At 41.1% G+C, this 22060-nt stretch overlaps 1 protein-coding gene across 1 annotated transcript in view; it reads right to left on the bottom strand.

The window, feature by feature from the left end:
* Positions 1–588: 588 nt before the first annotated feature.
* Positions 589–22060, bottom strand: part of LOC149444321 (serine/threonine-protein kinase VRK1-like) — a gene marked incomplete at its 5' end in the record, with an annotated part of 34702 nt that continues 13230 nt past the window's right edge. The window contains 5 exon segments of the mRNA XM_089654671.1: positions 589–745; positions 2602–2683; positions 15941–16116; positions 16882–16940; positions 20250–20370. Coding sequence (XP_089510797.1) covers positions 672–745; positions 2602–2683; positions 15941–16116; positions 16882–16940; positions 20250–20370 — 512 coding nt within the window.

The following is a 22060-nucleotide window of genomic DNA, read 5'->3' as shown; positions in this document are numbered from 1 at the left end:
TTCCATGATATATCGAATGCCTTGGAAATTCTTTTGTACCCTTCTCCTGATTGATACCTTTTAACAATGAGATCCCTCTGATGCTTTTAAAAGCTTTCTGCGGACAATGGCTTTTGCTGTACGATGCGACTAAGAAAATGTCAGGAAAGACCTAATAGAACAGCCGAAGTTTATGTGGGGTTAATCAGAGGCACTTTAAAGGTCAGGTGTGTACTATTTAACATGATTTTGAATGTGATTGCTTAATTCTGAACGCAGCTATATCCCCAGTTATAAGAGGGTGTGCACACTTATGCAACCGCATTTTAGTGTTTATGTTTACTTCCCCCCCAAAAAAAGATGTTTGTTTTTCAATTGAGTTGTACAGTTTATAGGTCACATTAAAAAGGTGGAAAAAGTTCTGAAATTATTTATCTTTGTCTCTTTTTTTACATCACAGAAACCAGACATTTTAACAGGGGTGTGTAGACTTTTTACATCCACTGTATATTCAGTCAAAAGTTGCATCTCATCAACCTCTATCCAAAAACAGAGATGTCAATGAATGATATATTTGATTACTTCATTTAATACAAAAAACACAAAGTATTCATTAAAATGTTTATTCTGAAAAGATATTAAATCAATACTTTCTCCATACAAACATAAAAAACATGTAAAAAAACACAATACTATTTCTTTTGACCTCGTCCCCGTCCCTTTGCGGGTGGTTCTGAAGGATTTGCAACAGCCTTTGCAGGGCGACCTGTTCAAAATACATACATTTCATAAGATAATTTAGGGACAAAATTGAAAAACAAGAATTTCAGAAGCCTAGATGAGAAACTAATGTAAGATCAGCTCTTCCCCAAGTTTACCTACACATATTGCATACATTGGCCTTCCCTACTGAAGTGCAACATTATAAGACAAAGTTCACCTTTTTAGGAGATCAGCCTATGCAGAGAAAAGTCCCTCCATGTAGGTTAAAAAACACACAGGGGTTTATGATCATCTTCCAGTTTTTTGCTGTCAAAGCTTAATTGAAGAAGCTGAAGTTAGAGGCTGATTGGCTGCCATGCACAGCTGCATTAGGATTTGCACTCTCCAGTTTTAGTAAATAAACCCCACTGCGCGGTTTGGTAAAATGTTGTTTAAGCCCCGGTTCACACCGGTGCAACTTGTCATGTGGTTTGACAGTTTCAAATCGCATGACAAGTCGCACCTTATTATGAACAATGGAGCCATTCAAATTGGTGTGACTCCAATGCGGTCGCACCAATTTTGAAAATAGTTCCTGCACTATTTTTGGCGATTTCAGGTGCGCCTTGCATTGACATCTGTGCATGAAGTCGCACAGATGTCAGGCATGCCACATACTAAATTGCACAGGGTCCGTGGCTTTCAAGTGAAGTACCACAATATCAATGTTGCGTTTGGTGTGAACCGGGGCTATGTGCAGACTAGGGGGAGAGGCAGGGTGATGCTATCATGATCTTCAAAACAGAGAATTCCTTGTATTTACTGAACAAAATACAAAAGGGGGAAATTAACTAAAATGGGTGCACTCAGAATTTGGTGCAGCTGTGCATATTATCCAATCAGCTTCTAACTTCAGCTTGTTTAGGCTTTGAAAAGAAAAAAAAAAAAAACCTGGAAGCGGATTGGTTTCTATGCACAGCTGCACCAGATTTTGCATCATGCAGCTTTGGTAAATAACCCCCTAGGCATTCTGAGAATGGCGGAAGTGCTTAGTGAGCGAATTTCTGTGATTATTATGCACAAGGGAAGATGCCTGGCACAGAAACCAGAAGATCATTGCTATCACTGTAGCTGGCACAGACTACTACAAAGATTTGCAACTTCCACAGTGACTGCTTAGGTATCCAAGGTGTAACACCTTACTAAATAAGCAGCTCCAGCAACCCCCTCCCTCCTCCGAGCCCCTGCTGTGACAGTGGGCTGGGGATCTTCTCCCTGTTTCCACTATTGCAATTTTCAGAAACGTGGCCGCATCATTCATTCACAGAGTTGTGTTGTTTAAAGAACTACCATCAGCCATTGCGACCGACGGTTTGTAGTTCTCAATGAATTACCAGGGCACTGGTGAGCGCTCTAGTAGTTCATAGATTATTCCTATAATTCAGTAACTGCCAGCTAGCACGAGGTACTGGCAGACACTTACACTGACCGTTTACAGGCTCCCGATAATAAAAATAATAAATGCACATTATTATTTTTTTTTTTAAAGGTGAACTTATCCTTTAACCCACTGTAAGCTCTAAACACAGCCATCTTGGTGCTTACAATGGGTAATCCCCCTCTTTGCTACCACAGGTGACCAAGGGAGTAAATGGAGGTGTTAAACAGTGTGGGATTGAGGCATTAAGGTAAATATCTATGCTTTTCTCGGGCACAATACAGGCTCACTTTAATCCCTCTAAACTCTTTACTATACTAGGTACCCAAAGAACGTATATGTATACATAAAGAGAAAACCTTATGAAACTATCCCACCACACCAAGTATAAGAATTATGATGACTATTGAAATTACCAACATTGTCTGAAACCCATCCTTTCTTGCAATGTATAGAAGATTTATTGTTGCCAAAAAAATTACCTCTGGGCTTTTTCTTCTGCACCTCTACCAGTGAATTCTCCTCTTCTTCATCCTCTTCAGATGGCTTGGCTAACTTTCTCTGCTAAAGAGAAAACTCTCCTCTAGTAAGCTGCTATAAACAGAATTAAGGTCTTACAATTCTATTGCGTTCACATCAAACATAGGGGTGGGAGGCTCAAAAGGAACAAAAACAAAAAAACAAAAACAAAAACAAAAAAAACAAAAAAAAAAAAACGTAAAACATTATAGGAAAAAGGATTTTAACTGAACCCTTTTAACATGAGCTAAGCATTTGTTTAGGATCCCTGTTGAACGATTTCCAAAAATATTTCTTATGAATGAGAAAACAAAATTATAACATAAAATGCTTGCATTGCCTACCAGGTCAACCACCCTATTAGACACAGGGACTGAATAAAACAGGATTTTTTCCTCCTTATAAAAGCCTTTTCTTGGGATTCCATTGGAGGGGCACAAGAAGTCATTCACCTTTGGGTTATATTACTGTCTAAAGAAGAATGGACAGCTGTAGGCCAGTACAGGATAATCTCTTCTTACTCTAGAATACCTCAGTTTTGTAGAAAAGCAGTACCAAAAACATGAGATCCCCTACACAAAAATCTAAAACTTGAGAGACCAATTGTTTCTGAAACAGAATGGAAAGAGCTGAAACTTGACCTTTGATGGTGCTGAGAGCCAAACACTATACACCTCTGGTGTACAGAACACTATCCTGAGAGTTAATATAGTTGATTAAGGAAATCTGCCTGCCAATAGTCCAAGCCTGTAATGTCAATGGCTGACAAGACGAAAATGTGATATTCTGCTGTGCCTCTCATGCAGCATCAAGACTTCTGGTTCCTTCCTGATGGTTGATGTAAACCACCACTGTGGTGTTAGCCATCTGAATCCAGACTGGATGGCCCCCCATGATGAAGGGAGAGATGAATCCCAATGTTTATTTGAAGATGCGATTCCTCCAAAAATAATCCCATGTACCAGCAAGGTGCCCCAGACTCCCATCCACCTTCCTCTCAGCAAGCTTCCCCGATGAAAGAAGGCAATGACAGATGTGGTGGATTCCATTTAGAATGTGAACCCAAAACTTAAACATTCAAGGGTTCCAGGACCAAGATTGGGAGGGGGTTATTATGCACTTTGGGTTTTAGAACCGTGAACAGGTTGGAAGTAAAACCACCGGGATTTTTTTAGGGTGGTCTCAATAGTGAAGCTGGTGGAGCGGAGAAACAGAGGGAAAATTCTTGTCAGCGAGAGAGAGAAATGACTTCAGTTTGCTCCATAGACTTTTTCCTTATGAAGTAACATCCTTGAAGACACCATCAAGCACTGGCATTGTCCATCGAAGGGCATGTGGATCACTTTACCAGTCCATTCCACGATCCAGTACTTTAGCCAAAGTGCCCTACACATATGCATTGCCAGGAGACTTGCGGATTCCAGTAGGCCATCACAGCTGAAATTCAACACCACAGCCATCGGCTCCGTGTATTCCACAAGCAGAAAAGGTAGGTTTCCTAAGGAATTTCACCCAGTGATAAATGGTCTGGCAAAGTAAAGTCACAACCAGAAGTGGGTACAAAGCAGGATCTGGAAGAGAACAGTTATCGAAAGCACCTCCAACTGCTTATCAGTGGAGTCCTTAAAAGCAGGTGTATACTATATCAGAATCAAAGTTGCCTTGTTAAGGTGAGATACAGCTGGGTCCACATAAGGCAGCCTACTTTTCAATAAAATCTGCAACAAACGGATAGAAGGCTGGAAAGCATTTAGGGGGGAGTGCACAGCCTGCAATATGTTTCCAATCTCTGTATAAAGACAGCTGTAAAAGCCTTAGGGGCCTATCTGGCCCAAGGCTGGAAGAAGCACTGGAAAAATGGGCTGATCTTCTGGTTTCAAAGTGGCACGCACTGCATTAAAAAGAACTGAAATGTTTTTCTTTAACTTGGAAGTAATAGCAGTAGACTACAACTTCTCAGGGTTAAGCTCACAGGGATTTAAGCTATGCAGAATCAGACAGTTTCTGCAGCTGGTTTAGAAGCCGCCCAGGTTGCAGGTAAATCAAATCTGCAGAAGAGGAAGCTCGCTTATGGTTTCTGCAATCAGAGTTAGCAAATTACTTAAGATCCTACATGACTATGAAAAAACAACCCTCAAGAGGGCAGAGGACCCAGCCTCACAACAGGACTTCTAAGACAGAATCAACAGCAAAGGACAACATGATCCCAGGCTGCAGCCACCAGAAGCACAGGGGGTATGCTGGAAGCAGTTGTTGATCCTTTAGCAGGAAGTGAGCTGGAAGTATCCAATACAGCAGGACTGACTTCTTTCTTCCCATGTCTGGAATATGATAGGTTGTGACCACAAAGCAGATACACAATCTCAAGGGGAAGGTCTCGAGTACTCACAAACTTCAACAACTCCTAGCAGGTGAGGGTTAAGGACCAGAAGTTTGAGTGGCCGGAGGGGACCAAAGTCACTGTAGGTGGGACATAAGAAGAGGCCAAGTGCCCTGAGGCTTTTTGCAACAGGAGCAGCAGCAGGGAGATGCTTCACTATGTCAGGAAAGTGCACAAATCCCCACACATTTCACCTATGTCAACACTCAGTCCCAAGTCAACACTCAGTCCCAAATCCCCACACATTTCACCACCAAGTGCTCTTTCCATGGCAGAGGTAATGCCAGGTACTCTGGAACACATTCTCCAGCTTCTGGCAGATTCTCGAAAGCGCCCCAATGGGAACCCAGTGCCAGAAGGTCAGTTCCAGGCTAGCCCTGCAATGTCCAGTCCTGCAGGGTTCAGCTACAGTGCAAAAGTCAGGCTGAGGATAATTTGCTACTTACTGTAATGGAAACATTCAGTAGCAATGTGGATAACAGTTCTGATTGAAGAAAAAAAAAAAACCACCACAAACAGCAGCACTGATAAAAAGACATCCATCATCCTAGGACACAAGAAAAATAGCAAAGGTATACCTGGCAGTAGGAGAGGTTATCCTGGGCTGGCCCACCAATTTTGTTTGCCAGCATCCATTCTGCCTCTAGGCACTAGGAAGCACTATAACCCCCAAAGGTAAAAACTTCCTGTGTCCCTCAATGAACAAGAAAGAAAACGGATCATTCCACATAATAGGAAGTTGCTTTCATAATACGTATAAAGGATAAACATATTTGTGAACGAATCCCAAAATACTACAATCAATATTTACGAATATCCTTGCACGTAATCTTATCCCATGAACAAAAGCAAGGTTTCTTTCAACCAAATCTCTAGACATCTTAACATTTAAGTAGGTAGAAAATTCAAATATTCCTTCAAACCCACCTCTCCGACTGCCTATCCACGGTGTTCTTTACCCCATTCATCATCTATTATATCTATTGTTTTCACATCAATTTTCCTGAAAGCTCATTAAGGCAAGACCCTTTTCCTATTCTGTGTCACATTTCTGTACATGTTTTGTTTGGTGTTCCTAACCTTCACCCCATTATTTGATGTACACAGCGGCATAATAGGCATTTTATAGAAAAATATAATAAGATATGGTCTTTTTAATTTCCTTTTTTATATTTTTAGTGAGAGCTCTAGTGTACATTAATTGCAGGCACAATCAATAATTAGCATGCACATAATTCAGAGTTCATACCCCCCCAGGTATATTTACAGGTCTGCTCTTCCTTGACAATGCTCTTGTCGGACAATTATATGAAATTACAATTGTACTTCCCTACGGTCTGGAGCTTTGATGCTAAGAATGCAGCTGTATGGCTACAATGCTGATGGGGATAAAAGGTGAGGGGGTGGATAGTGCAATCCATTTCTCATTGAAGGAGCACCGCTTTCAGATTACCATCTAAACCCTGCTGGGCTGAACAGATTGGTTTGATAATTACATACAATAACGGCAATGGGCAGGTAACCCTCAGCTGGCACAGAACAGCTCCCCCGTGGGAACTCCCATATGCAAACTGCATTGATGGAGTGCATTAGGTACATCTTCTCTGCCGCTGCACAGGCCTGATTATCGCCAGCTAGGACTTCAAGGTTAGCATGTCAGCAGATTTGTGATGCATTAGGCAGGAATACACACAGACACTTTTCATTCGGACTAGAAATACAGACAGCAGATCTCATTACTGGACTGCTTATGCTGCCGTTATGCACAGGCAGAATGGAAACCTAGAAATTATAATGTTTTTAGGCTATTTCGACAAGATTTTATAGAATGCTTAAAATGAAAGGTTTATTTCTGCGTTACTCATTACAATTTCAAGACAATCATAGGATAACTGATGCAGTAAAACTGAGAAATTCGAAAAGCTCATGCAAATCTACTCAAAAAGCAATGACTACTTTCAATAAAAAGTTTTAGGCATGTGATAAAAACTTCATATAAATATAGTATATACATTTGTAACTGTCATGGTACAATGAGGGATGGTGGGGTGTGGACTACGCAAAGGATATCACAGGTAATGATGATACATAAGCAAAAGTGCCTATTTCTACTTCACGCAATAGCCAGGAAGGCATTTTCCCAATAAGGTGAAAGATCTGGCAACCCAGCAGCCAACAGTATAAAAATCTGGCCATAGGGGATTCCTTTTTTTTTTCTTTTTTTTTTTTTTTTTTATCAGTCTGCGGAAAAAAAAAAAAAGAAAAAAAAAAAAAGAAGAAGATTCCTCCACCCACACAAGCAAAGTGGATGGAAGAATCCTTCCAAGTAGTACTCTCCACTGTCAGAATACACAGATCAGAGGCTGTAGCTGGCTGAGCAATAAAAATATCCCAACGAGCCCATCTGGCTTCTGTTAAACAGGCACATCCATATGAAACAAAATTTGTCCGGTCCCTGCTGACTCGGCCAAATTTGGATCCATCTATGGTCAGCTCAACTCCTATTACCACCATGACTCAGTTTTGTAGCACAGCAGTACAGAGAGCATGATTATAGACATAAGAGTGGAACCAAGAAAATAAGTTTAAAAAAAAAAAAAAAATCCTATCAGTTAACCTAACCCCCATACCACCGACCATATGCAAATATGCAGCCTTACTGAAAAGGGCTTTTTTTCTGTGGGGCCACATGTGAGTATCTGTCTTTGTGCTGGGACCGTGCCGTACAGCCCACTCCCAGCACAGAGACCAGGCTCTCACTGGGAGTCCCGGGTTCCATTCTAATGACCAGTTCCAAATCCTGAGATTGCTGTGATAGCCTCTGATTAGTTATCATGGTGATCAGTCACTGTGCAGACTGCCCCTGCGTTTTCTCTCTGCAAGGGGAAAGAGATGCAATGTAGCTTTCCCTCCATTCAATCTCTCCTTGCAGGGAGAAAGAGGTAATCAAAAAAGTGTGTGGGCGTCATTCTGGTACCGTTTTTTTCAGCTGGCGGGCGGATTTCATGTAAAAGCAATCCTAGTGGCCAATTAGCTGCTGAATTGCTTTTAGGAGCAGTGGGAAGTTACATTTTTACCCCCCCTACTGACTTCCACAGTTTTCTTGGGCTCTCCTGTCCCACAGGGAAATCCGAGAATGCAACCAGCTGAGCCGCTGGCTATCCATAGAGCTGTTCAGAGACCAGAATGGCTCAAATCATCTCTATAGTGTAAGAGACCAGAAGCTATGAGCATTTCATCACTTCAGTTTTGCAGAATATAAACAGCGCCATTTGTAAATTGGGAAAGTATCTGATCACACCAATCTTGATGAGATTAGATAATGTAAGGCCAGAGGAGATAGACCCCAGATTTCTCAAAAAAGAAAATATGACAATTCCCATTGAAGTTATAGGGGATATTTGCATTCCCTGTGATAGCATTAAAAGTGATAAAAAAAAAAAATAATATGAAAGGGATAGTGTAAAAATAATTAAAAATATCAAAATAACTTAAAAAAATAAGCACCCGCGCACAAGCATTGTCCCCATGCACGTATGTAAACAGTGGTTGCACCATGCACGTGCGGTATCGCCACGAAAGTCAGATCCTGTGTAAATATAAACTGGTGTCCTGTAAAAGCTTTAAAAAGCATTGCCTATCGATAATAAAAATGTATGTACTTTGTTGCCATTGCACGGGCATGCGTAATTTTAAAGCATGTCATGTTTGGTATCCATTTACTCAGCGTAACATCATCTTTTATATTTTATCACACAATTGAGCAATACATTGTGTTTTTTGCATTAAAATTCTAAAAAGTGTACTTTTCCCCAAAAGATTTGCGTTTGAAAAATCACTGCGCAAATACTGTATGACGTAAAAAATTTCAACAGCCCGTTTTATGCTCTATGGCCTCTGCGTTAAAAAATATATAATGTTTGGGGGTTCAAAGTAATTTTCTAGCAAAAAAGCACAGTTTTTTCATGTGAACAAAAAGGGTCAGAAAAGACGGTCTTCAAGAGTGGGTGATGTGTGTCATAAGCTTCTATTGATGGCTCTGAAATGCCAGGATAGTATAAGCCCCCCCCCCCCCCTCAAATTACCCCTTTTTGAAAAGTAGACACTCCAAGATATTTGCTAAGAGGCATGGTGACTGTTTTGCAGATCTTATTTGTTGCCATATTTTTGGAAAAACAAAGAAAAAACAAAAAAGTATTCTTTTTTTTTTTTTCAAAACCCTGTAACAAAACTGATATCTGTAAGATACTCACCATGCCTCTTATCAATTCCTTGGGGTCTATGTTCCAAAAAGGGGTAATTTAAGGGGTTTGTACTATCCTGGCATTTTAGAGCCTCCAAAACTGATGAGTAGCGGGGAAGCGATGAGGATATTTGCCATTTGAAAGCCTGGAGTTGGTCAGTGGATTTTGGGCTCCTGTATGTAATTAGGCTGCCAAAAAGTCTCTCACATGTGGTATCCCCATACTCGGAAGAAGTAGGAGAATGTGTTTTGGGGTGTTATTCCACAAATACCCATGGCATGCATGAGCAATATATCATTAAATAACAACTATGTGTAAGAAAAATTAAAAAAAAAAAAAGTCATTCAAAAAATGTGTAGCAAAAAATAAAATGTTCCATGGACTCAACATGCCTCTACAAAACCCTTTGGGTGTCTACTTTCCAAAAAGTGGTCATGGGGGGGGGGGGATTTGGATTGCCCTGGCATTTTAGCACCTCAAGAAATGGGATAGGCAATCAGAAAGCAAATGCTACGTAAATTCCAATATATGCCTCTAAGGCTGTCTACTTTCAGAATAGCGGTCATTTGGGGGATATTTGTACTGTCCTGGCTGTTTGGGGCCTCAAATGAGATCAGCCGTCAGTACATCAGGATTTATCGATTTTTAGATATATACCATAGTTTGTAGACACTATAACTTTCACACAAACCAATTAATATACATGTATTGAGATTTTTTTTTTTTTTTACCAAAGTCGTGTAGCAGAATACATTTTAGCCTAAATTTATGACTGAGTTTATTGGATAATTTTTTATAACCAAAAGTGAAAAATATTTTTTTTTTCCCCAAACTTTGGAGGTAATTTTGTTTATAGAGCAAAAATTAAATACCACCAAAAGAAAGCTCTGATTGTGTGAAAAAAAGGACATCAATTTCTTTTGGGTAAAGCATTGCAAGACCGCGATAACCAGCTGAAATAGCGCAGTACCGAACAGCAAAAAATGGCCTGGTCAGGAAGGGGAGTAAATCCTCTGGAGGGCAAGTGGTTAAAATATTAGTGTGTTTTAGGTAGGATAAAAGAAGTAAATGCGCACTGTTGTTTCTGGGCTGTACTACGGGTACATACAAATTACATAAACGTGGTATCACTGCAATTGTCAGAAGCAGAATTTTTTTTGGGTTGTTCTTTGGTAGTAGGTTATGACAGTAGCAAAAAATATACAGCGAAATTTAAAAAATATTTTTTTTTTTACTATTTTGGGCCAGTTTTTCTTTGAGAATAAAAAAAATAATATCCAGAGAGATCGGTTACTATTTATCACCAAAAAAGGTCCAATTTGTCCTTATAAAAAACAAGGTATTATCCACTTTGATGCAGAAAGTAGTTGCAATGATATGTACAGTTTTATAGACACGTCAAAGTTGCAAAATTGTGTTCAGGCATCAACATTTGTTTTACCCCAGTCATTTAGGGGTTAAAAATCTGTCTTGGAGTACAGTACAAGATTCTTTAGTCTTTGATTTTACTGTTGTGGGTTTAGTAACACTTTAGTCTGTATATGCAGTAAAGCATGCTTGTTATACTCACTGTGGACCCTAAGGGGTTAATCCTCTGCATTGTGTAAAAAGGCAGCTTAATCCTTACTTCTTTCAGTGCTCCGCTCTCATCTCCTGATAAGACATATCATGTGGAGACACTCTGCACATGCTAAGTTTGGTGTGTATTGCTAGAGAAGTTTTTTTTTTTTTCTTGGGAGAGTGCAGGTGATCAGCACAGGGTCAGACAGAGGTCAGGGGTTCTGCATCCTCCTAGAGCAAAAAGAAAACCCCTCCTACAAGCTTTAACCAGTGCTCTGCTGAACACTGATAGAAGTCACAAGACTAAACTAATTGCTGATAAGAAAAGGTATTTAGCAGTTTATATTTACTAAAATAATTGTATTTCCATATTCTGTGTGCTGTGGGAGACCAGATATAGTGAAAGCAGGGTCCTGGGTTTATTAACACTTTAAATATGGGATGTATGCAGCCAATTTCAGGTGATGGGACACTGTCAAAAAAAAAAAAAAAAGAAAGCTGGAGGAACATCCTTCTATATAATACTTACCACTCCCAGCTAGCCTTCACTTTTCAGCAAACAATAGGGAGATCATAGGAACAGAGGGGGAGGGGCAAGTGTGCTGTACGCTAAGAAACGGATTTTACCACCAAATCAAAATTGTAATTTTAGTAGTGCTACCCTTGCCCTTGGGTCTATTCTAAATATGTGATTACATGAGGGTCTTGGGACTGATTTTAGACTCCTTTGAGGCAAGGAAGCCCGCCTTATTTCACTCCAGACTTATGCAACTCAACATTCTGGCAGTATGGGACAAACAGACTCAAAATTCAGTACACCCCATGCATCTGACCTGCAAGACCAGACTCTCCCTGGAGTGGTGGATTTCCAGTCTGGCACTGAAGTCACAGAAACCCTTACTCCCAAAAATGTGCTACGTTCTCACACAAGAGTGATCAAGGCAAGCACCTTGGTAAAAACGGGGGGGGGGGGGGGGCAAAATGCTGACAGCACTAATAAGGAGAAAAGATCTGGACATAAGCATTGCAAATGTCTATTGAAGCCAGAAAATCCTCCAGAGGGAGGAAGGCAATGACCAACCTGGCTGATTTCATGTAGAACTTTCAAACCCAAAGAAACAGGTTGGGAGTCTTCAGATCTAGAAAGGACCACACTATTTTTTTTTTTATTAAGCCAGGAACTGAACAGATTTGAGTAGAAACCATGAAAATTGTCCTTTCTTTGGACTGGGGCACAGATCTTCTGCAAAAAGGAGCTGCTAGGCAGCAGCATGAATATCCACCAGTCTCTGTGGCGAGTGGAAAATTTGTAAGCATCAAGTGGGGAGGTGGCAAAGCCAGACTCTAGAAATGACACTCTGGACTCGCATCAGATTTACAGGAACAAGAACTCCAACAAATGTGTCCCCATTCTGACAAGAAGGGACACCCCTTCATTGGCTTGGAGCAAGACAGAGAATCACATCTTTGGATGAAAGTGTGTGCTTCTGTTTGGAGCTGGAAGCTTGTAACATGTTACACCCTGAATATGGATGTAACATGTTACAAAAAGGTGAACTTATCCTTTAAACCGTTTTATTTTTGCTGGAAATGCTGATATAACCAAGTTTTAGACCACTGCCTCCTGTTTGTATATACTCTGCATACGGTTTGCAAAGAAGTAGTGTAAAATACCTTTTATTTTTACTTTTTTTTGGAGTGGTCATGTGATCTCATAGCTTGGACTCCTCTCTGAGAAGAAGTGGTTGCTTCAGCTAGTGGGAGGGATTTCCAACAGGGGCGCAATGAAGCAAGCAGGTGATGTCACGGGTCTGTGAATTTAGACCCATCGTGCAGCCCCTCATGGACACAGGAGAGCCCAGAGCTTAGTGATCTTGTGACTATTGAGGGAAAAAAAAACAAGCTATGTGTATGAGCAAGGTGAGGCAATGTATTACACACTAAGATGCTGCTAATGTCACTGGAAATTGACCAAATATGAAGTCCATCCATATTTTTGTTTTTTTCCTTTTAATAAAAAAGGGAAAAAAAGGAAAGCTATCATCCGTGAAAAACATTTCATGGCAGGATAAATTGAGTCATTTTAGTGAACAAATGAATAAAAGGGTTTATAAACTAGTGTAAAATTGGTGGGGATTGGGGTGTAATCAATCAGAATGATAAATCTTTAGATTTTAGCTTACAAAAAAAAAAAGAAAAAATCTTGAGATGATCAGATAAAAACAGAGCAACATCAAAACAAACAACAAAAAAAAGCCAAAAAAGCAGGTACGTATTTATTCTTCCCTCCAAAAAAGTGAGGTTCCTGAAATTTGCAATCAGTTTACAAACAGGAACCACCACCCACAGTAACAAACATTTCTTATTTGATTAATGATCAGCTGAGCACGCTTAAAAGACTTGAGGAATTCTGAGGGGCCAGAGATGGCAATGCATGAAGGAACCTCAGTCGCAACCGAACAATCACATGCTGCTATTGCTGGCACAAATCCAATCATGTGGCACACTGAGAGATGGGAATGTCTGCATTGTTTCAAGAACCTACATGTAAGTGCATTGTAAATTGCAGAAGCGGGTTTTCATTGGTGACACCCACTGCCCCAAATACAATACACTGTACAACATACGACATAAATGGAATCATAACATGGCCTTGCTAATGTTCTAGGAAGAAAAACATCTACAACAAATCTAAAATTGAGGTCTTGTGATTTTCAGCCTTTAATTTCAACGTCATTCAGCATGTTTTCATATTTTTTGCATTTGCAAAAAGGAGAAGGATCTGTGTGACCTCCAGTCAATTGTAGTTCACTGTTGAAGGAGGTAAACAACACAGTAAATTTCGCTTAGTACAAGCTACTTTGTATATCAGACCTTGATCATGACAAAGGAATAAAATGGGATCAGGGTATACAGGAAGGTAAAAAAAGGACCTGGGGGGCCTCTTTATCAAACTAGGGAAGCTCACAGTTTCTAAACAGTCCCTACACTTCCCAACTAGCCACCAAATGAGATGGACAACCTAACTGATCAACAGGAAAGCACAAGGGACAGGAGGAACCAGGCCAGAGCATTAGTATGCAAGCTCCATATTTCATCATAGAACCCTGGATTTTACATATCTTGCGGCATGCCAATATTATTCTAGAATGCCTGGAGGCCGTTCTGAGGACCTGGGGCCACAAATAAAGTGAGCCTAAATTTTTTCACATATTGCCTTTAACCCCTTCATGGTCAGGGTTAAAACAGACCTTGAAAAGATACCAAAAGGTTCTTTTTTTGTAAAACAACAAACATGTCTATACTTACCTGCTGTGTGTAGTGGTTTTGCACAGAGTAGCCTGGATCCTCTTCTCGGGTCCCCCGCAGGTTCTCCTGGCTCCTCCTCTGTCAGGTGCCCCCACAACAAGCGGCTTGCTATGGGGGCACCTGCTGCTCCGTGTGTCCATTCACACGCGGAGCCACGGCTTGACCCCCCCTCCCCACTGGCGGACCGGCTGGGATTGACAGCAGCGGGAACCAATGGCTCTCGCTTGCTGTCTCAGCCAATGAGGAGGCAAAGACCTGGAACAGTCGAGGCTGTCATTTACATCGCTGATTCGCGATGAACCACAAGTATTGAGGGGGTTAGGGGAGCTGCTGCACACAGGTTTTTTTATCTTCATGCATAGAATGCATGAAGGAGAAAAAAAAAAAAAAACCTTCAACCTTTACAACCACTTTAACATCCAAACCAAATTCTGAAACTTTGACATGTGTATAGTTAGTATAACTGTACATAACATCGCAACTTAGTGTATCCAGGTGAATACCGTGTTCTTTCTGGACAGTTGGGCTTTTATTTGGTGGATATCTCCTAATTTTTATTATCAAAGGAAAACTGGCCCAAAGTAGTTAAAAAAAAAAACAAAAAAAAAACAACCTTTTAAAAATGTAGCCGTATATATTTTACTGGCGCTTTTTATTTGATAGTTATTTTAGAAGTGTATTACAAACATTTTACAGCTTCAGGCGGTTTGTTTAGCCAATAGAAAGCACTAGGGGAAGGAGAGGGGAAGAAAATAAGGGTGGAGAGCCGCTGTTTGAGCAGAAAACACGAGACAAAACGCTCAATAGAAACACCTAAAAATGTGTGACTTGAAGTCTATGAGGCCACAAATGCTTGTAATCTGCCAAAAAAAAAAAAAAGCTCATGTACATTTTTGAGCAACGGTCATTTTGCTTCAGGCGACAGAATACTCTTATGTGAACGGGGCCATTGAAATTAATGGGATTTGGCTAATTGAGCATTTTTAGAGCTGTAAGCTTCAAGCAGAAAATCGCTCAGGTGGGAATGCAGCCTAAAGGAAATCTGGGTAGGAAACCACTGATGAAATATAATTTAAGATTTGTTTGTGAGTTCCCTGGGAGTGCAGGAATCTCTGAGATGGGCTATTTTTTACAATAATTGGGCATAGCTTTTTAAGTTGAGCTTTGCTATCCTCATAGGTTCTTTTGAAGGAGGAGTTTTCTTTCTGCTCTAGGAGCATGCAGAACCCCTGACCTCTGGACAATGCTGATTGGCCCTGTGCTGCTCACATGCACTCTACCCAAAAAAAAAAAAAAAACCCTTCTCTAGCAATACACACCAAACTGAACATGTGCAGAGTGTCTATACATGATATGTCTTAACAGGAGATAAGAGGGGGCCACTGGAAGAAGGGAGGATCAGAGAAGTCAGGATCAAATAGCTTTTTTGCACAATGCAGAGGATTACCCCTTAGGCTCCACAGTGAGTATAACAAGCATCCTTTACTGCATATACAGACTTATTTTACTGTTGAGGCTTTAGTAACACTAAGTAAGGGGGAAAAAACAGCTGCAGAAAAGATGTCCATCCTCTTAGGACACTAGAAAAAAACTGAGGCATGCTTGCTAGTAGTAGAAGTGGTTATCCTGGGCTGCCCAAAAGCTTTTAATTGCCAGTGTCCAACCCTTCTGTAGGTAGCAGTACAACCCAAAGGTTGAAGACTGAGTCCCTCAATGGCCAAAAAAAAAAAAAATACTGGTTTGCATATATATGTAGAGCTATGCCAATTATGACATCCTATATTATCTGTACACATTCAATAGACATACCTTTCGATCCTTTGCAGGGACATGTCCATTCTGGGTACCAGGGAAGTCCAGCTTCCCATCATCCTTGCTACCCAATGCCTTTAGGCCTTGTGAAAGAATGTCTCTTAACTTCTGATATGGAGGTTTAGAGTCATAGCCCAGATGAGCAATTTCCATCATGTACTTTGATATTTCACCTATTGAAAGCAAGAAGAGTACAGTAAGTAATACACTTCTATTTGAATTGTTTTGTGCGGGAGTACAGTTTTCTGCTGCTGTCATCTCCTATGAGAATGGAGCGGAGGTTTGGCTTACCGACGCTGTGCATCTAAGGAAGCACACAGTCTAGCTTGGCAGTGCACTGATGCCCCCATAGCACATGGCTTACTAAGGAGGCACCCGGAAAAAGAAGCAGCCAGCAGCAGACTGCCAAAGAAAAGGTAGGGGACCACTGTGCATCGCACAAAACAAGCCTTTAATATCATTTTAAAGAGATTCCATTTCTAGAAACATAGTAAAAATATGCTGCTTGTATAAACTGTGGGCGTCTAGAGGTGACTGCACATACTTGGCAGCAGCTTTAAAAAATCTCCCAGATAAGGCCAAATACTGGGCCACTCTGATAGGCAAAGCTTTGAATGCAGGGTATTCTGAGAGCTTGTGGGCAAGTCCAGCCGCCTCACATTCCTTTTGGCTCATCACCATATGATGGGCTTTCCCACTGGCTAGAAGAGGCTGGCAAATGTAGCTTTTAGAAAGAAGTGTTGATGCTTTGCTTGTCAGACCAGTCTGACATTTGCCTAGATTTAAGCATGTTGAAGTATCTTGGGGGGAAAAAAAAGAAATGAAGTGCTTTCACTCAGCATTTAGTGTAAAGCAAAGAAGCCCGCGATCATACAGCCCATACCCATCTAACACAAGATATTTCAATTTAAGATTCCGTATGTTAATTGTGATTCAACCTGGTTTCTTTTTCCCAGGGAAGCAGGTGTCCATAAGTGTTGGGATTTCATCAGAATACCTGAAAAAAGAAAAAGAAAAAAAAAAAGTTAATATTTGTGTTTGCACTTTTAAAATGACAGACATTCTTCAAAAGAACCTATGAGGATAGCAAAGCTCAACTTAAAAAGCTATGCCCAATTATTGTAAAAAAAAGTAGCCCATCTCAGAGATTCCTGAGCTCCCAGGGAACTCACAAACAAATCTTAAATTATATTCCATCAGTGGTTTCCTACCCAGATTTCCTTTAGGCTGCATTCACACCTGAGCGATTTTCTGCTTGAAGCTTACAGCTTTAAAAATGCTCAATTAGCCAAATCCCATTAATTTCAATGGGCCCCGTTCACATATGAGTATTCTGTCGCCTGAAGCAAAATGACCGTTGCTCAAAAATGTACATGAGCTTTTTTTTTTGGCAGATTACAAGCATTTTTTTGCCCCATAGACTTCCAAGTCACACATTTTTAGGCGTTTCTATTGAGCGTTTTGTCTTGTGTTTTCTGCTCAAACAGCAGCTCTCCACCCCTATTTTCTTCCCCTCTCCTTCCCCTAGTGCTTTCTATTGGCTAAACAAACCGCCTGAAGCTGTAAAACGTTTGTAACACACTTCTAAAAAACTCTCAAATAAAAAACACCAGTAAATCTCTATGCTCTGGTGTGAATGCAGCCTTATTAATTTTACATGCCTGGTGACTGCTAAGGTGTCTTAGTAGAAACAAAGTCCAGAGATGCAGGTATTCTACCACAAACATATAGAGATGGTTCACTCAGAAATATTGAGGGAACAATTTTAGGTTTCAAACTTTTCTTTTGATGCATATGTGCAAAACAGTCCAAGGAAAATGTATTTACACTTATTAAATATCAGACATCTAAGCCTGGCCAAAGACCCATTATCTCCTGCGCTCAAAGACTCAGATCAAACGGGCGTTAGTAACAAGCAGCGTGTTGTGTGTTCATCCGCTGGTGATCAGAGGTTGTGCAGCTCTATCATGAAGCTGGGGAAGCTTGATAAAACTGTAGAAGATGAAAGAAAGAGCGCACAAACCTTGCGCATTACCTCAATAAATAGTGACTAATTTTATTATTAAGGAAATATACTCAAAGTGATGGTATAACAGGCATAAGTAACCATAATCCAAACAGGATTACAGGTAAATCCAAAGGGGGGGGGGGTGAAGGTTAACGCGTTTCGAAGGGTGCTCCCTCCTTCATCAGAGCTGGGTTGAGCAGATAGAGACTTCAGTATGGCAGAGTTCCCATGGCAAGGAGATTCTCAGCCACTGAGTGTCAGTATTACAGCAGTTCACTACTGACACTCAGTGGCTGAAAATCTCCTTGCCATGGGAACTCTGCCATACTGACGTCTCCATCTGCTCAACCCAGCTCTGATGAAGGAGGGAGCACCCTTCAAAACGCATTAGCCTTCATCCCCCCTCCCTTTTGGATTTACCTGTAACCCTCTTTGGATTATTGTTACTTATGCCTGTTATACCATCACTTTGTGAGTATATTTCCTTAATAAAATTAGTTACTATTTATTGAGGTAATGTGCAAGGTTTGTGCGCTCTCTCTTTCATCTTCTTCTACAATCTAAGCCTGGCCTCCTTACAAAAAAAAAAAAACCACCCACACCCACCCACACACACCCACCCACACACACACACACACACACACACACACACACACACACACACACACACACACACACACACACACACACACACACACACACACACACACACACACACACACCTCTAAAGGTAGTAGGTCCTAAGTGAAAAACCACTGTGAGATACCTCTGAAAGAAGTCACCTTCTAAATTGCAAACCCCCCCCCCCCCCCCCTCCCGATGCACACTAGCTGAAGAACAGTCACATTTACAGTATATAGGTTTATATTCATAAACAGCTCAGAAGCCAAGAGAATGGCAGCATGCAGTGGTAGCTTTTCACAGAGATTTTTTTCCTTTTCACAGATACCCTTTAAGTTTTTTCATGGAGTTCAGCTTTGTTGGTTTGGGTTAAAGTTTCCCCTGTAGTGGGGATCCCCCAAGCATGACAAGGGTTAAATTCCTGGCCTTTTCTCAATCTAGGTGATCATATAAAAACAGTTTTACTTACCTTATCACTCTTTCCTGCAGGCAACGACTGGTCCCCTGAAGCCACTTTTCTGCGCCACTCTGTTGGTCGCAAGCACTCTGACATCACATACAATGCAAGATAACCAGTCCTGCATTGTAACGGTCCTCCCACAACATTAAAGTAGAACTATAGGCAACATCCCCCCCCCCCCATTTTGGATAGAGCAAAGGAGAGTTATAACCTCTTCTAGACTTTTTTACCATTTGTGTCCCATTGCAGAGATTTCCCTTCGCTTCCTGCCCCATAGCCAAACCACGGAGTGAGAAGAAATCTCCGCAAATTAAAAGGGAATTCTTTGGGGACCAGGTCACGAGAACTAGTGGGTCCCATTGGAAGATTTCCCCTTTATTATGTTTCTGGGGACAACTCAAAATTTGGGATTTTCTTTTACTTTCAATGATAATGGTAAACAGGGCAAATAAACAGGGCAAATCCTTGACGAGGGCACAGACAGCAATAAAAACCTCACAGGTATTCTAATCCCTCTCAACTCCATCCACAAAAAAAAAAAAAAAAGTTTTTAATTATGCTTTAAAGTGTTTGAGAGAAGAGGAGAGCACTGGCTGCCAGTGGGAGTGAGGGATAAAGTGAGTAGACAAAAATGACCACTTAACCCTGGCAGTGCAGGGAGCACAACTGCAAGGGTCACTTTACATTTTTATCAGTTCGGTATTAAAAGGACAAGCTCACTTTAAAAATAAATACATTCACATTTTTTTGCAGGTAAAAAAAAAAGTGCATTTACCATCATATTTTCAGGAGCCTGGAAAGCATTGCACCTGCAATCAGCAAGACTCCTACATACTGTCAGTTTAAGCTGTCTGTCCATACATTGTACAGACAGGCAGTTACACAATGACAGGAAAAATCAATGAACTACCAGAGCGCTCAACAGCACTGTGGTAGTTCATTGAGAACTACAAGGTGATGACAGCCGCAAAGGATGTAGGTACTTGTAGTTTTCCCATTCACAGAACTTGGTGAATGCACTGCGTGGGCAGGGTGCTGCACAGACAAAGTTTTTTTCTAAATTGTGACAAATGGAGATGGGGAGGGGGTTGGGGATGGCAGGGGTCGGTGCTACAGCAACAGGTTACATCCTCAATAAGGGTATAACATGTAACGAAAGGTGAACTTGTTCTTTAACCAGGTTTTACACTTGCAACAAACAATATAGACAGGCATACCTTATTTTTGAGCTGGTAACATAATTTGGGTCCTTTAAGTTGTCTTCCCAAGGCAGCTTGCCACAGAGCCACTGAATCATACAATAACCCAAAATTTCTAAATCGCCTCTTCTTGAAGGACCTGTTGAAATATTTAACATGGCTCTCAAAAAGGAAACTAGAATGTTTTAAAGATGTTTAGATCAATAGAAGATCAATGTAGTAGGTCCCCTTCACACTATTCATTGTGTTCACACACATTTGTTAATGCAATGCATCATACATTAATGCAACTAATTAATTTGGAAAGAGCTGGCAGTGCACCTTAGTGGGCACAAAAATGGACCTGCTGGTTTTTTAATTCAATGCAGCACATGGCATGTGTGATTAAGCGTGGGTGTGTTTCCTGGTAATGTAATAAGGCGTTGTGGAGCCGTTACAATCCACCACAGATCAAGTGTTAAAAAAGGGAATTTTGACTTACAAGTGAATTCCATATCTTGGCAGAATATTCATACACCATAGGTTATAGGCGTGTACCTTCAGGTGATTGGACATCTACAGTGGGCATTAACCACTGGTTAATAGAATCCTTTCCAACTGGGAACCAATTAAGTGAGCATTCAGGGGGGAGTCCAGGATCCATCAGGGTGCTTCCAATTCCCATACAGCAATACCTTTAAAAGAGCAGGTGTAATAGGAAGGTCTCTGTAACTGTAGGAGCTCTGAAAGACCCAAGACTAGAGATAGCAGGTTGATCCTTCAGATGCAGAGTAGTATGTACCCCATCAATAAGGGCCAAAACAGTCTAAAAAATCTGGGACAATATAGCAGCAGGATGCAATTCATCAAAGATAGTCTACTCAGGAAGAGATTGTGCTGACCCAGAATCAAATTCAGTAATGGTCACTACAATTGGTGTCCTGGTTTCCTGAGGCTGTGGGCTGATCAACAAAAGAGACTGCAGAGAAAGAAAAGGGTGCACACTTAAAACCAACAAGGAAATGAGCGAGTGCGGCACAATTTCATGTCCAACTGCGGTAGAGACCCCAGTTGATAAGTCAAGAGGACTCGACCCCCAGCCAGCATAATTAAAGGGTAACAAATCCAGATGTCGGTAGCTTCAGAAGTATAGAACAAATGCCCCAGGAACCATTAGAGGATTGTGAGCCATGGTCACCTGTTGCAGAACTGTCCCCTAGATGTATAGTTACAGATTTGTTGCAACCCCGTCATTAAGGCAACTAAGATCAAGGTACGAGGCCAGGTCTCAGGTACCCACAAAACCCAGATAACAGTCAGCCAGGAAATGTTGGATGACCAGAGGTGACTAAAATCACTGTAGATGGGCAGTAGGAACAGGCAGAAGTTCAGAGTTTCACATGGCTCTTTGCAAAGCACGGAGGTGGTAGGAAAGTGCATGGAGGATATGCCACCCCACCTAGCAGATGACGTCAGTGCTCAGTCCCTCAGCGTTATCCCCTTCTGCAATAGAAACTGGCTGAGAACAGAAATTTTAAAAAGGCACCTAGCTTTTCCAACAAGCGGCCTCTTCATAGACATGGCAAGCACTGAGGCAATGCCAACAGTGTGGACCTGAAAATCGCTCAGTGGCTAACCTGTTACCAGAACAGGGTCTGGAAAGTGTTCTATGCGGAACAGAGTTCCTGAAGGTCATTTTCAGACTAGCCCCACCACATCTAATCCAGCGGGGTCTGGTCATGTCACACCAAAAGCTAGACTAAGGGTAGGCAATCATATATGAGGAATTAGCTGGGATTGGTCCAAACTCAGAAGAAAGCGGTCAGTGTTGGCCTAATCAGCTGCAGCTG

The sequence above is a fragment of the Staurois parvus genome, unplaced genomic scaffold (assembly GCF_062004578.1).
Source record: "Staurois parvus isolate SC_StPar_1 unplaced genomic scaffold, SC_StPar_1.0 ptg000788l, whole genome shotgun sequence".
Taxonomy (NCBI): domain Eukaryota; kingdom Metazoa; phylum Chordata; class Amphibia; order Anura; family Ranidae; genus Staurois; species Staurois parvus.
The sequence above is the reverse complement of the archived record's forward strand: the minus strand, read 5'-3'. Positions and strand labels throughout refer to the sequence as shown.